At 40.9% G+C, this 15,768-nt stretch overlaps 1 protein-coding gene across 1 annotated transcript in view; it reads right to left on the bottom strand.

Annotated features, from left to right (window-relative positions):
• LOC125466010 (guanine nucleotide-binding protein subunit alpha-11-like) overlaps positions 1–13,881 on the bottom strand; it is a 43,635-nt gene extending 29,754 nt beyond the window's left edge. The window contains exons 1-2 of the mRNA XM_048560089.2: positions 13,499–13,881; positions 1,162–1,346 (exon numbers count right to left, since the gene is read on the bottom strand). Of these exons, the coding sequence (XP_048416046.1) occupies positions 1,162–1,346; positions 13,499–13,652 (339 nt within the window). The 5' untranslated portion in view covers positions 13,653–13,881. The remainder of the gene's footprint in view (positions 1–1,161; positions 1,347–13,498) is intronic.
• Positions 13,882–15,768: the final 1,887 nt, after the last annotated feature.

Below are 15,768 nucleotides of genomic sequence, written 5' to 3'. Positions count from 1 at the left end.
ATTCTGCCAAACAGGTAATATTTCTGTCAGGATCCTATTCTTTGTTCCACATACAACTTAATATTGAAACAAAATTGCCTGTTGTCACTGAGGTTCCCTGACCTCATCTTCCTCCATTTTCCCATGACCTCTTGTTTATAGCTACATTCTGCAGTGAAAAGCTTTATCTTTGATGGTACACTATTTGTTCTAAAGTTTATGAAAACATTCCAATATTTTAACAAGCAACCTGTCCCATGAACCAGAAGGGCAACATATTCAAAACAAAATGTTTTTGAGGATGTGGGTCTTACTGCAAAGGCCTCATTTATTACCTACTCTAATTACCCTGACAACCAGCTGGTGGGCCTTCTCCACATGAACCACTGCGGTGCCGATGTTAACGGCTCTCCCACAATGGTGCCAGACAAAGGATTGCAGGACAGTGCCCCAATACCAATAAAGGAGCTGGAAGGCCACTGGGTGAGTGTAACCTGGAGGTGATGGTATTTCCAAGGTGCCCTTGTCCCTACTGGTGGAGAAGCCATGTGGATGTGAGGGACTGTTGAAGTAGTGCTGGCAGGTGCTGCTGTGCATCATATAGAGAATACATTCTCTAAACGCTAGCAATGGAACAGGTTGATGGACACCATTGGCAGGGACACCATTAAATAAAACTATAATATGGGGTGAGTCTGGCCTTTTGGCCAGCTCAATGTGCCAAACTCCTGTCTGCCTTTTTGGGATGAACATTAAAAATTTCATGGAGCTGTTTGGGAATCAGAAACCAGTTCTCCTGGTGTCTGGCTAACATCCCTGCTCAAATAACACCTGAAACAAAAGATTAAATGTTCATTCATCACTTGCTGTTGTGGGATGCTGATAGGAAGAAATGGCTATTGTCTTTACCATGTGTTTTTTTTATTAATGTTGGCACCAATCTTCAACCAATGCAGCCTCTCAAAAGGTTTGTCTGGCAGACAAGCCACTGGATTGATTTCAAGAATTCATCCTATTCTTACTTATTAGGATGCTATCCAGAAGATCTATTGGAAACAGTTTATATATAGATGGTAGAAACATCATTCCATAAAATGGGCAATCCAATCCCAAAATAGCACAATCTAAAATCACAAGGCTTACATTGCCCATATTTTTTAACATTATTTGTTCCGATCTTACCTTATTCTCCGGCAGCTGATACTGTATATTCAACGTGTCCATAGCTCTGACAATGGACTGTACCGCAGTAATAATGTTCTGAAAGACCAACTTTGCAAAGGCTTTCCTGTCTTCCTCTGAGTATCCAGACCCATAGATGATTCTCATCTGTTTGATGAATGTGCTCTTGCCACTTTCTCCAGTGCCTGATGTAACAGAGACAGTGAGGTACAAATTAGATTGTTCAATTGTGACAGATCGTGGAAAACTGTCAAAGCAGCCATGAGGAGCAGTGTATTGTTCTGTTGTATTGTCTTGCGCACAACTTTTCCACACAGTGAGTCCCTAGTTTCAGAGATAAGCTGGTGTCAGAAAGACAGGGCCACAAAGGGAGATGTTTATTGATGGAAAGGAAAGGGAAGGGAAATTCAGAGAAGCCTAGACCTTGATGCATGTCTCTAGCCTGCTGTGCCTCCTTGGAAAGGTAGAATGTTGTGTGAGGAGACAGGCAAGCTATAGAGCTCTAAGGGTATAATTAGTACGAGGCTTTCTGTCAGGGTGGAGATTGACATTTATAGCTCTATATATCCGGGATCCCGGGCTAACCAGTCCAGAATCAAAATCTTGGCAAAGGATTCATCGCGCTAGACGAGCGTCCTTAAGATCAAGCATACAACTCCTATTATGGAAAACTATGAAATGGAATCATTATTTGTGTGCAAGTACCAGAGGGAAAAAAAAGCAATAAAAGCTGCTAGATTGTCTAAAGTACATGATGCAAAGTAACTAACCAATGCGACTCCTGTAAAAAAAAACTCATTGCCATCTTCTTAGGTCAACTACAAGTGGATAATAAATGCCAACCTAGCCAACTGTGACCAACTTGGTTACACTTTTGCCTGTAAGTCAGTGTCCTTGAGCACAAAATCCATGCTGACACTCCAAACCTCAAAACTAGACATGAATTGGAAAGGGAAATGAGTGTAACTTTCAGTGCTTTGTTGGTAATCTAGTACACAATTATACAGCAGAAAACTGCATTACTATCTCATGTTGTTGTGGCAGGGAGACAAGTGACCTGACTTCACAGCAATGCAGCTGGAATACTTTGAGATATTTCTGATGTTTTTGTGGTCACTTTGAGGGTTCTTGTGGTGCAGCCCTGGTGTCCACACGTCTGACCTAGGAATCCTAAATTCAAGTCCTGCCTGCTTTAGAGGTGTCTAATTAAGATAAAGTCACCATAGTCAAAGTGAACCATTGAGTTGTTCTCTCATCAGACAGACTGGTGGTGTTTTAACCTGAGGGTTTCAAAGTCTCAGGCGAGGGGAGAGGTTACAAGGAAGAGTCTTTCGTGGTAACCTTAGCCGGTGTGGGAATTGAACCCATGCTGTTAGCATCCCTCTGTGTTACAAACCAGCCATTCAGCTATCTGAGTAATAACATCTCTGAACAAGTTTATGAGAAAGTATCTGCTTTTTTGGTTCTTTAGGTTCTAGGTGCGCAAACTGTCAAGTGACCTTTTCTGATCAATATTCTAAAGTTAATAAATGAGGTCAATTTATTTGAAATCCAACTCATCTACTGCATCTGATAGACATCACTCATTGGACATAAATACACACTCAGAGCAATGAGACACATCTCGAACCAAAGTAAATACAATCAAACTGTATGCAATATTTGTGTTATGCTCTACGCACAAAATATTGTGTATGGCCCATTTGTGAAAACAGGGTTTGCGATGCAATCTTACCCTGCAACCGATCAAAGCAATGCAGGCAGATTTCAAACATAGAGCTGTGTCCACTCCTCTCCATGACTGTGACAAGGCCTACCATTTCAAGTGGGGTTGTATTCTAGCAGTGGCAGGAGTTGGGGCATTCTCCAAATGTGCTCCTTACAAAGAAGAAAGAGACTCAATGGAGCTTCAGGTCACAGAGTGTTCACAGGTTTCCATGATCCAGCTTTGGAGGCCTTCAGGAGCCAAGGATATCCCGTACACATTGGACTGGGAGCAGATATCCACAAATTCCAATATGAAGAATCTGGTCCCAGAGACATGTCTACAGTGCCAGAAATATTCAGTGACCGCACATAAGTGGTTAAATCAACTGAATGCATTTTCAAACATAATGTCCAACCCACCACACCACCAACCTCACCCACTAAGCAATGCACCATATCCCCATTTGCTCAGCATCTCTCTATTAGGACTTATGACTAGCTTGCCTCTTTTCTTTTTCATTCTCTCACACTTGACAATTCAGCAAGCCTCACACTCAGATTTTGCTGCTTCCATTTAAATCTAGCTCGGCCAGAAGCATCATCAAAACACATCCTAAGTCTCTCACCGACACTCTTCCCTCTCTCATTAGACAAGGTGACACACTACAGATAACAACACCTGAAAACTGGTGGGGGTAGACATGACTGCATCTTTAGAACTGCTCTGAAGATGTCATACCAGGCATGAAACGTTAACTCTTTTTCTCTCCACAAATACTGCCAGACCTGCTGAGTTTCTCCAGCATTCTATGTAGGTGTTTGTAATTTCTCAAGCGCTGTTTTCTCTTTTGCCTAATTCTTTGTTAGCTTCTGCCTAATTGATTCAGGATTTAAAGCTACCAGTGGTTGTCTGTATTGTTATCAATCTTTGCTCACGTGGTATTTTCTCAGCCTTTGAATTCCTAGTACAGAATGTCAAATGGACTTTTTTCATTTGGACCTTTCCAGCCAAAAATATAAAGATATTGAAGCAGAGCAACTGCATTTCTGTACAGCTTGAGATGGTAGGAAGGAGAGAGGAAAAAATTTCCACAGATTCCATATGCACAACTGAATTGTTCCACTCTGTCAGAAAGGAACTGATCAGTTTGAGGCTAGAGAGATAATCAAATTTGAAGATTAACAATTCAGGATAATTTAAGCTTTACTCCATCATTATGATGACACGTGAGAAGAATATTGGCTGTGGAAGTTGGGAGGACAAGAGTCGAGACATTGACTTTTTTGATATTTTCAAAACATTCATTTTGTGAAATTATACCATGCATCAGGGGACATATAGGTGGATTGGAGCCTGGGAAAGGGTAGATTGTGCATGAGCTGGTGGGAGTAAGCTTGATAAACTGAAAGGGACGTGCCCTTTACATTATTAGTCTGCCATTTGTCAGTCTTTCTGTAAGTGGTGCAGTGAAAGCCAAATCATGGGCGGGGGCAAATTGCCCAAGTATCAGTCTTAAGTGAAGCACCTCTGAACCCAACGTACCGAAGTGATTCAGTGATTGAAAAATGTTTTTACATTACAATTCGTCTCGATCTTCACAAAGGAACATGGCAATTTCTATCACAAGTGGCAGCTTTTTTGGTGCGAGTAATGTTGGTGCAGGTCATAAAAACGGCATATCCCATGCTTTGCATGCCATTACACATTTCATTCTTAAACATTAAGGAGTGGTCAGATGAAAGATTGTAAAATAGTCCAATCTCATTTGTGTTAAAATCTTCATTGATGCATACTTATTCAGGGTGTGGGTGAGACCATTGCAGACAATAATCTGTCATTGCTATGGGAACTACCTCACCTTCATTATTTAGCATGTGGAAGATGATGCAGGGCCTGGTCTTATTCAATCCAGCTGTCCATCACATTTTAACCCAGTCTCTCTACCAGGGTGACTCCCCTCTCCTGCAGGGTGGGACTAGAGATGGCCGTACGCCACATTAGCAGCCACTCTTTCACACTACCTCTCATGAGAGAATGATGTTGTTGGAGTTTCAGGGTGGCAGGGATGCGCAGGGGGGATTATTTTGGGGTTTACACCCCATAATTGTGTAAGTTTCAAAGTCGTTATTGTAAGGGATGACGATAGTGTAAAAGCTGTGTCTAAATTGGGAGAAGGGGAATTTCAATCTCATTAGGCAGGATCTGGAAAACTGGGAGCAGCTACTTGCAGGTAAGTTTACATTTGGAAAGAGTGTGTCTTTTAACAGTAGTATAGTGACAATTCAAGGCCAGCGTGTTCCTCTAAGAGTAAAATGCAAGGGCAGCATGTCCAGCTCACCCTGGGTGTCAAAGGATATTGAGACTTTGATAAAGAAAGAGAAGGAAGCATATGTCAGGTTCAGCACATTAAAAACAGAGGAGGCCTTCCAAAGTATAGAGAGTGTAGGGTGAAGTTTACAAAAGAAATTAGGAGGGTAAAGAGGGGTCATGAAATATCTTTCCAAATAGGATCAGGAAAACCCAATAGTTCTTCATAAGTACACTTAGAGTAACAGGATTACACGGGAAAAGTGGGACCTATTAGAGACCAAAGAGGAACCTATATGTGGGGACAGTGGATGTGGGTGAGATCTTAAATGAATACTTTTCATCTGTATTCATAGAGGAGACATTGTAGCCATGGATTTCAGTTGGAATGGTGAGATTCGACAAAACATTAAGGTTTACAAGGGGGGGGATATTAGATACCTTAGCAGGTATAGAGGTGCATATATGCCAGAGCATGATAATACGTGTTCCAGTCTGTTATAGGAGGAGATTGCTAGGCACTGGTGGAGATTTTTAATGAAATGCCAGATAACTGGAAGATAACTAATGCTGTTCAAGAAGGGCAGCAGGGGTAGGTCAGTTAATTACCGATCGGTTAGTCTGATTGTAGTGGTAGACAAATAATTGGAAAAAATTCTGAGCGACATGATTAATCAATACTTGGATAGGCAGGGATAGTCAGCATGGATTTGTTCAAGGGAGATCCTGTCTGGCTGATTTAGTTTTTTTCAAAAAGTGATGAAATGTATTGATGGAGGATAGTGCAGTTGATGTGCTTTCCACTGATTTCAGTAAGGCATTTGCCAAGGTCCCACATGGAAGGCTGTGTGAAAGAGGCCATGGACTCCAAGGCAAGTTGGCAAACTGGCTCCAAAATTGGCTTGCAAGCAGGAGGCCAAGGGTGATGATGCAGCATTGCTTTGGTGATTGGAAGCTTGTGGCCAGTTGTACCACAGCATTTGGTGCTGGGACCCTTGCTGTTAGTTTAAGTACATTAACGACTTGGAAGTGAATGTAGAAGGTATAATCAGTAAGTTTGCAGATGACACAAAAATTGGACAGGTATCAGGTTATGGCCTGATATTGATCAGCTGGTAGTGTGCGATGATGCATTTTGGGAGGGCTAATAAGAGAAGGATATAAACAAAGAATGGTAGATCCCTCAGGAATACGAGGGCCAAAGAAACCTTGCTGTGCATGTGCATAGATCCTTGAAGATGACAGAAGGTGTAGGCAGTGTGGTGAAGAATGGGATCCAGAAGAACAGGATGTTTGCCTTTAATAGCCGTGTGTAGAATATAGGAGAAAGAAAGCCTTGTTACAAATTTATAAGACATTGGTTAAGCCACAGATGGAATGCTGTATTAGTTCTTGTTGCCACACTATTGAGAGATTCACTGGAGAGGTTGCAGAGGAGATTCACCTGGACATTGCCTGGAATGGAAAATCTCAGTTATAGGGACAGACTGGATCGGCTATGTTTGTTTTCTGAGAGGGGGGGGGGGCAGCGGGGTGCAGGGGGGTACTGAGGATTTGATTGAGGTATAGAAAATTATGAGGGACATAGACAGGGATCCTGACAATCTCTACTCCATGTCAGGTGTGTCTAAGACCAGAGGGCATAAGTTTAAGGTGAGGAATAAGTGGTTCAGAGGAGAGCTGAGAAAAATGTTGTTCACCCAGAGGTTGGTAGAAATATGTAATGTGCTGCCTGAGAGGGTGGTTGGAGGCAGGTCCTCTCGCAATATGTTAGAAGCATCTACATGAACACTTAAAACGTAACGTAGTGGGCTATGGAGCAAGTGCAGGTAAATGGGATTAGCGTAGTTTGGTGCTTGTAGGCTGGCACAGATATGGTAAGCTGAAGGCCTGTTTCCATGCTGTATAACTGTATGATTCTAATGCTGCCTCGTCAAACTGTTCCAATCTTCAGAATGGCCGTCAAACCTGATGGTGGAATCTCCCACTCCTCAGCAATGTCCACTTTGCACTTTGCAGTGCCACTTTTGTCTGTGATAACAAATTCTCTTTGTCACCAGTAAACAGCACCCTTAACTTTCTCAGAGTTTGCACTTTAGAGTGGCATAACTCCACACCAAGTGGTTGCCATGGTCATATGAAAAGCTGACACAAGTTCTGCTAGTCTAGAGTTAATCAGTTAACCGGAACTTCGGTTTATCAGTTGTTGGGTTTCCTATTCAACCTGCAACGATGGCTAACAACATGCCACAGCTGGAGTTTGAGGTTGTCCAACTGAGACTCATTGTGATTTCATTGTACTTTCAACTTTTGTCAGTTGTCAAAGATATTGGTTTTCAAACTGGATGTTAGTTATGTTATGTTAGCAATGTGTATTGTACCAATTTATACTTGCACAACAAAGGAGTCAAATAATGTCTCAAGGAAATGGAAGCAAGAATTTACAGCATTTGAGTTCAGCAGCCAGAAGGTTTCACAAGTGCTCAAGGCTGATGGAAGGCAGCCAGTACACTTTGTATTTTCAAACAAGCTCATGACAACAAGAGAACCTGTTAAACTGCATTGTGTTCCCTGGAGTCATTAAAAGGAAGCAGGTAGCCGAACGTGACATTGATGGAGTTAAAGACATTTACGTGAAGCAAATTACTTACCAGCCAAAGCAAGTGTTTCTCATCACTGTCTCTGGCCCTTCCCACTTCCCTGCTGGGAAGTCCAAATGAACCTTGAGTAGGGGCAGCTTCCTGCTTTGCTGCATAATGACCTACAGTCAAGTTGCTACCTGTTCCCAGTTTCACTGCCTGTGCTCAGATTAAAATGTGAAGTATCGGAGACTTCTTACATAAACAAATCTCGGACTGAGTCAAAATCATTTGGAGGTGGCAGAAAGAGCCAAAAAGAATTTTTTTTTACACTTAGGCGTTTTGGGATTACACTGCCAGAAAACCAAGCTATTCAGTCCATCTAAAGGCATGGCCTGCTGTGTTCATCCAGCCTCACATTTTATTATCTTGGAATTCTCCAGCATCTGCAGTTCCCATTATCTCTGACTCTATTCAGTCCATCTATTGTTTATGATACATTCAGGCATCCTGCCATTTTTCTTATCTAAAGCTACCACTGAATCTCTCTGTTTCTTTCTTACCATGTAATTTTTAAAAATTCATCTGTGTTATGTGGGCGTGCTGTCTGGGCCAGCATTTATTGCCCATCCCTAGGTGCCCTCAAGAAGTGGTGAGCTGCCTTCTTGAACCGTTGCGGTCCATGTGCCGTGGGTTGATCCACAATGCCATTAGGGAGGGAATTCCAGGATTTTGACCCAGTGACAGTGAAAGAACGTAGTTAATTTCCTCTTAAATATAACTACAGTCTTCACATCAGCGTTCCCTGTGGTTCTGAGTCATACCTTCTCACTGCGTTCTGGGTTTTCTTTTCTAAACTCCTCCTCGGATTTCTTGGTGACTGTTCTATGTGGATGGCTTCCTGTTATGACCATCCGCATATGTGGAAACATTCCCTCTGCGTGTGCTCTGTCAAAATCTTTCATAATTTATAGGACATCTCTTAGATTACCCCACAGCATTGTTTTCCTTCAAAAGTGAAGAGACCCAGCCTGTCAATCCTCTCCTGATACACATACCTGTACATTTTTTGTGTCACCTTTCTGATTCTTCCTCGTATCCTTTTCAGTGCCTCTATATTATTTTATAATATGGTGACCAGAATTGCATGCAGTGTTCTAATTGAGTTTTAACAAATGTTTAATGTGGAATTAGTATGACTATCGTGTTTGGATTGGCTTTCATCATGGTCTTGCTAAACTGTGATGCAACCTTATGGATTGTTGTATTTGCTCTCCAAGGCTCTTCTGCTCCTCTACCTCATCTTGATCTGAACTTTCCAGGTGATGTATCAGCTCTGTAGTTTCTGAATGAAATGCATCGTCTCACATCTAACTGTGCTGAACTTCATTTGGCAATTCACGGCCCATTGCTAGCATCCTCCAGTAATTTGTTGCATCCATCCTCAGTTTAGACTCTGACCAAAAGTTGTGTTATCCATGATTATAGTATCTGCGTTTTTGATTCCGAAGTGCAAATCATTAATATAACAGTTTAACAGGATAACAGTAGTCTCAGGACTGATTCTCCTCGGGGCAGCAGTTCCCATTTTCTGCCACTATGAATAACTCAGTTTATTCTGTCTCTCTGATTTGAAGCCCACTAACAATCCCTTCTGTCTATTTTCTTTCACCTTATTCATTAGTTTATATGGGGGACTTCATCAAACGACTTTCAAAAATCCAGATAAACTAAATGTCCCATTCCCATTAGCTGGTTCCTCTATTATTATGTCAAAAAATAATAAAATGAATAATTAATATTAAAGTTAATCGATTATTGAAAATAATAATCAATAAGATAAAAATAATAAGGACTTTTCTTTTGAAATTCATTCTGTCTATTCATCACTGTATTTCTTATTTCTAGGTGTTCTTTTATCCGTTAGAATGGATTGCGTTGTTTTTCCCACCACTGATGTCGAGTGAGCTAGTCTGGTGCGGTGACATAGTCCCCACCTTTGGACCAGAAGGCCCAGATTCAGGATCTGCTTGTTCCAGAGGTGTGTTATGCCATGTCCGGACAGGTGGATTAAAAAATATCTGCAATTACACTTCTCACATATCAGTGCTCTGATACTAAGCTCTTTCCCGATGAATTATTAACCATGTGTTGTAATGTCACTGTTACTGCTTCCCTAGATTATCTTAAAACATTTGGACACAGGCCAAAGGACCAGGGTTTGTTTTTCCACTTTCTGTTTGCTCATTTTATTCAATACAACTCTTCTTTTACACACACTCATCTCTTTTATCATATCGCATTCACTGACATGTCTACTTGTTTCATCTGTCTGGCAAATGATGCAGTAAAATAATTATTTAATATTGCTGCCATCTCTCTATAGCTGGATGTGGTACTAGCCTGTCTATCTCTTAATGATCCTACATCTATCATAGCCTTGCTTTGTTGGGATGTGCCAGCCAAATATGCAACTATTTTGCTTTATGTTTTTCTTTGTCTCTCTTTCCCTGAATTGTTTTCCTTTACTTTTGTTCTAATCTCTCTGTATTCTCTCTCATGAAGCGCTCCTCTACTCTCTATGTAACTAACAAATGTTTCTTTCCTAACACTCCATAGTCCCTTGACCAACATTAATAAAGAGGCAATCATATATAAACAGTTTCTAACCTCAGTTGATCCTTGGGCAATACCACTTCCTGTGTGGGAGTAGGAGGGGAAGTGGGCAAGTGTATAATTTTACACCACTGTTCAGTGTACTGGTTTGACAGCAAAATCTGTACCCCTGGGCCTTTTCCCTGCAAGCTAAATTTGGAGAGGAATGACGATTCAACTTGCAACAAACAGATATGGTTCTTAAGATAATTAAATGGCCAATTAATGTCAATGATCAGGAGTTGTCAAGAACCATTCAGTCCTGACTGCCTCCTTTCTTCCCTGGCTACATTCATGCACTTAGAGAGAGAGCAGTCATCATCCACCAATATCCTCAAAGTTTTCAGAAAGAGTTGGGCATTGCAGGCTTTGGACTGCATTCTTTCCCCTTGTAACTCTATTTTGATGGAATACCAACGCTCGCTTCCTAGCCTTCTCAATTTTAGCCATTGTCATACTGCCTGTGGTGGGAAATTAGAATCACAGAATTTCTACAGTGAGGAAAGAGGCCATTTGATTCATCAGGTCTGCACCAACCCTCTGAAGGGCATCCCACCCAGACCACTACCCTATCCCGACAACCCCATGCCCCACAATTTATCATGGCTAATCCACCTAACGTTCCCATTCCTGGATACTACAGGGCAGTTTTTCAAAGTACTAACAATCTATCTATTGCTGGTGCAGTATTGATGGAGTAGATGCCAATGTTTCAGACAAGATGTAAGCTAAGGTTTTTTGCTGTGAAGTGGGTATAAAAGTCTCATGACTCTGTTCTCAAGCAGTACCCTCAATGTCCACAGAAGCTCTACACATATGTTCAGGGCAAAAGAGTATCTACGGAAAGAACAGGGCCCCTTAAAGCTCAACAAGGCTGGCATGTGTGGTACCACAAATGATGGATGAGATACTAAATGAGTATTTTGTGTCATACAGTGGAGAAGAATATAGAAGCTAGAAGACTTGGAGAAATAAACAGTGATATATTGAAACATGTCCATCTTACAGAGGAGGAAGAGCTTGCCATCTTTAAAGGTAGATAAATCTCCAGGACGAGATTTAAGTGTATCCTAGAACTTTGTGAGAAGCTAGAGAAGTGATTGCTGGGACCCTTGCTGAGACATTTGTAACATTGATACACATGGGTGAGGTGACAGAAGTCTAGGGGATGGCTAATGTTGTGCCATAATTTAGGAAAAGTGGTTAAGGAAAAGCCAGGGAACTACAGGCCGGTGAGCCTGACATCGGTGGTAGTCAACCTATTGGAGGGAATCCTGAGGAACATGATCTACATGTATTTGGAAAGGCAAAGACTGATTAGGGATAGCCAACATGGCTTTGTGCGTGGGACATTGTATCTCACCAACTTGAGTTTTTTGAGGAAGTGACAAAGAAGGTTGATTAAGGTAGAGTGATGGACATTGTCTGTATGGACTTCAGCAAGGCGTTCGACAAGGTTCTGCGTAGTAGACTGGTTAACAAGGTTAGATCACATGGAATACATGGAGAGTTAGCCAAATGGATACAAAATTGTCTTGTACATGGTAGATGGGTGGTGGAGAGTTGTTTTTAGGAATACAGGCCAGTGATCAGCAGTGCGCCATAAGGACCTGTGTTGGGCCCAGTGCATTTTGTCATTTAGATAACCGATTTGGATGTGAATATTGGAAGAACAGTTAGTCAGTTTACAGATGATGGCGAAATTGCTAGTTGTAGTGGTAGGTGATTAAGGTTATCTCAGAGTACAATGGGATCTTGATCGGATGGGCTGATGGGCTGAGAAATGGCAGATGGAGTTTAATTTAGATAAGTGTGAGGTGTGCACTTTGGAAAGATAAAAATGGGACAAGACTTATACACTAAAGTCCTGGAGAGTGTTGCTGAGCAGAGAGCCTGGAGTGCAGAATCATAGATCCTTGAAAGTGGAGTTGCAGGTAGACAGGATGGTTAAGAAAGCAGTTGGTGTGCTTACCTTTATTGATCAGTGCATTGACTATAGGAGTTAGGCGGTTATGCTGTGGATGTACAGGACATTGGTTAGGCTACTTTTGGATTACTGCGTTCAGTTCTGGTGACCCTACTATAATGTTTAGGAATGTTTCAGAAAAGATTTACAAGGATGTTGACAGGATTGGAGGGTTTGACCTATAGGGAGAATCTGAAAAGGCTGAGGCTATTTTCCCTGGAGCATTAGAGGCTAAGGTGTGACCTTATAGAGGTTTATAAAATCATGAGGGGCATGGACCGGGTGAATAGTCAAGGGCGTATTCCCAGGGAAGGGCAGCCCAAAACTAGAGGGCATAGGTTTAAGGGGTTAGGGGAAACATTTTAAAAGGACCAAAGGGGCAACTTTTTCTTGCAGAGGGTGGTGTGTGTAAGGAATGAACTGCCAGAGGAAGTGGTGGAGGCTGGTACAATTACATGAAAAGGCACCTGGATGGGTATATGAATAGGAAGGGTTTGGAGGGATATGGGCCAGTTGCTGGCATATAGGATGAGATTAATTTAGGATATCTGGTCAGCATGAATGAATTGGGCAGAAGCTTCTATTTCTATGCTGTACAGCTCTATGATTCTAAGTACTTCTTTGACAGTAAAGCACTTTCACTTTAAAGCAACCACAACAGAAAAGCAAATTTGCATCTTTCTTCCTCTGTGTGATACCTTTGTTCAAGGATGATTTATGGATGATGTTACAATTACTGTTGTTTGGCATCTTGGGATTGTATCTTGAACATGGATATGAAGGGATCGCCTGTGGACAGCAATGATATACCCAGCCTTTGAGGCTAATTGTGCCTGAAATTCCCACCACATACAGAGTTCTTGCAATAGGAGTGCAATTTTATAAACTTTAAACTGCATGGCGAAAATCTAAAATTCGAAGATCATGCCTTGCATTTTATTTTAAGATGCAATGAAACTTCAGCAAACTTCTCCCTCTGTTCTGAAAGAAAAAGTTCAGCAAACATTTCTAAACTCCTTATAAAATATGAAGCAGTGTTATTGAATAAGTGAATAAATGCAAGTGTTTTAAGTTCAGGGTGAGACAGAGAGATTGCACCAAATCACCTGATTCTCCACTTACCTAGAACTAGGAGCTTGAGTTCTCTCATTTGCCTCTGTTTCAGCTGCTTTATTTCTTGGTCAATTTTTTTGCTGACAGCCAATGCAAGTTTTTCATCCTCTGGCAGACAGCAGTAACAGCCACAGCAACACAGATAATGCAGACATGAAGCCATACTCTGGTAGAGAGCCTTATGCTCACATTGAAACTAGCCAAAGGCCAAGAAATCTCACTGAACTTCACCAGATACTTAAAACTAACTCAAACAACAAAATCTGCCTGTTAGAACAGAGTCAGGTTTGGTCTGATTTGGTCTTCTTTAATCCAACATCAATCACAGTACGTTTGTTCCTGAAGTAAATCCCAAATGACAAAAGAGAGAGAATCAGACAATCTCCTTTGAAATTTAATGTGCGGAAGAAAACTGCAACAGTTTGTTGAAATTTGAAGTGCCAAGAATCTGGGCCACGCCTACTCTGAAGTCATATTTAATTCGTAGTTACATGAATGAGTGCTACCAGCTTATTTGGACTAACACTGGCTGACAATGTATTGTTTAGAAACTTATAGAGACTGCTAAGAACATTACAGTAGAATGGAATTTACTGTAAATAGAACTTTGTGAAAAATGAACAAGATAAAATGTGTCAATTTTACTTCTCTCAAATATTGTAGACATGGTAACTTGATAGTTGAACTGCACCAAAACTGGGAGAGAAACTAAGCTTTGTATTTGAAAGTATGGATGAGTAAATTCAGAAATTTGAATTAAATGTTATCAGAATTTGCTCCCTATCTCAGCGTTCGGTGATGCCTTGGCTGTAACTCACTGTGATACCCTGGCAGAGAAATGCAATCAAAGCACATTAAATCTTCACAGTCCATCATTGAATTCAGAATTCTCCTGATTTTACACTTTCACAGATGCAACAGTACCTCAGAAAAACTGTGTTTCTGAGGAGGAAGTAGAGGAGAAGGAGGGTGATAGAGGAAGGGTGAGGCAAAGGGTAGGAAAGGGATGTGAGGTGATGAAGAAAGGAAAGAAGATAGAGAAAGAAGAGGGAAGGCAGGATAATGGGAAGGAAGAGGAAGTGGAGGCAGAAGACGGGGACACCAAGTCATTGGATTTTGATGAATATCATCCTAGAATCTTAAAAAAGGTGGCCAAGGTAGGGGATTGAATTTTTTTAGAATCTAGAGAATTTTGCAATCAGACTGGAAAGCAGCAAATATAAGTCCTCTGTTCAAAAAGGAATAGAAGCACACAACAGGAAACTATGGACCTATTTGATTGATATCTGTCACTGGCAAGGTCAAAGAATGAATTACTAAGGAGTTTTATAGCTTGACACCAAAACAAGAAACTAATTGGGATAAGTGAGCAGAGATGTTTGAAAGGCAAATCAAGGTCAACCAATTTATTGGAGTCCTTTGAAGAAATGACATATGACGTAGTTATAGAGAACTCATAGATGATTTCCAAAAGGCATTTGAAAAGTTGCTACATAAATGTAATTGTGAACAGTAGAAGCACATGGCAAAGGGGAGTAATATATTAGCACGGATAAAACTGCCAAAACAGGTTGTAAATCTAAGGATGCAGAATTTTATAATTCACTAAAGGAGAACTAAGAAATCAATAAAGAAAGAAAAAAAGTGTATGAGTGCAAAATAGCAAGAAATTTAAACACAGGTTGTAAAAGCTTCTGTGGGTATATGAAAAGAAAAATGTTAGCAAACACAGATATGGGCCTGCAGATTAGAAGATTGCAAATGTAACCTCACTGTTTAGGAAAGGAGGGAGAGGGAAATCAGGGTGCAATAGACCTGTTAGCCTGACAGCAATAGTAGGAAAAATACTCAAACCTATTATAAAGAATGTGGTTCCTGGATATTTAGAAAATAATTGTCTGATAAGACAGAATCTTACCGATGGGTGGAACAGGTTCAAGAATGGTTCCTGCTCTTAATTTGTATGTTACATATTCGTAACAATTATTTGAATCATAATTAATCCATCTGATGTCCACCACATACAAAGGAAAAAAACTTCCATAGGACCAGAATGCCCATTCAGGCTTAAAATACTTGCAGTTTATTCTGGGCTGGTGTTCTGTCAGTAACAAAATAACTTATAAGAGTATGTATTTTCCAAAACTAATGTGATGCCAGTCAGCTTCTGTAAGCGTCTTGAGCATCTAACAGGAAATAATTACATTGTTTTCTCATGGCAATAGATAAAATGATGACACATAGGGAGGCGTTATTTAATAAAATAATTGTTATGAAAC

The sequence above is a fragment of the Stegostoma tigrinum genome, chromosome 30 (assembly GCF_030684315.1).
Source record: "Stegostoma tigrinum isolate sSteTig4 chromosome 30, sSteTig4.hap1, whole genome shotgun sequence".
In the NCBI taxonomy this organism is placed as follows: Eukaryota; Metazoa; Chordata; class Chondrichthyes; order Orectolobiformes; family Stegostomatidae; genus Stegostoma; species Stegostoma tigrinum.
This window is presented reverse-complemented; position numbering and strand designations above follow the sequence as displayed.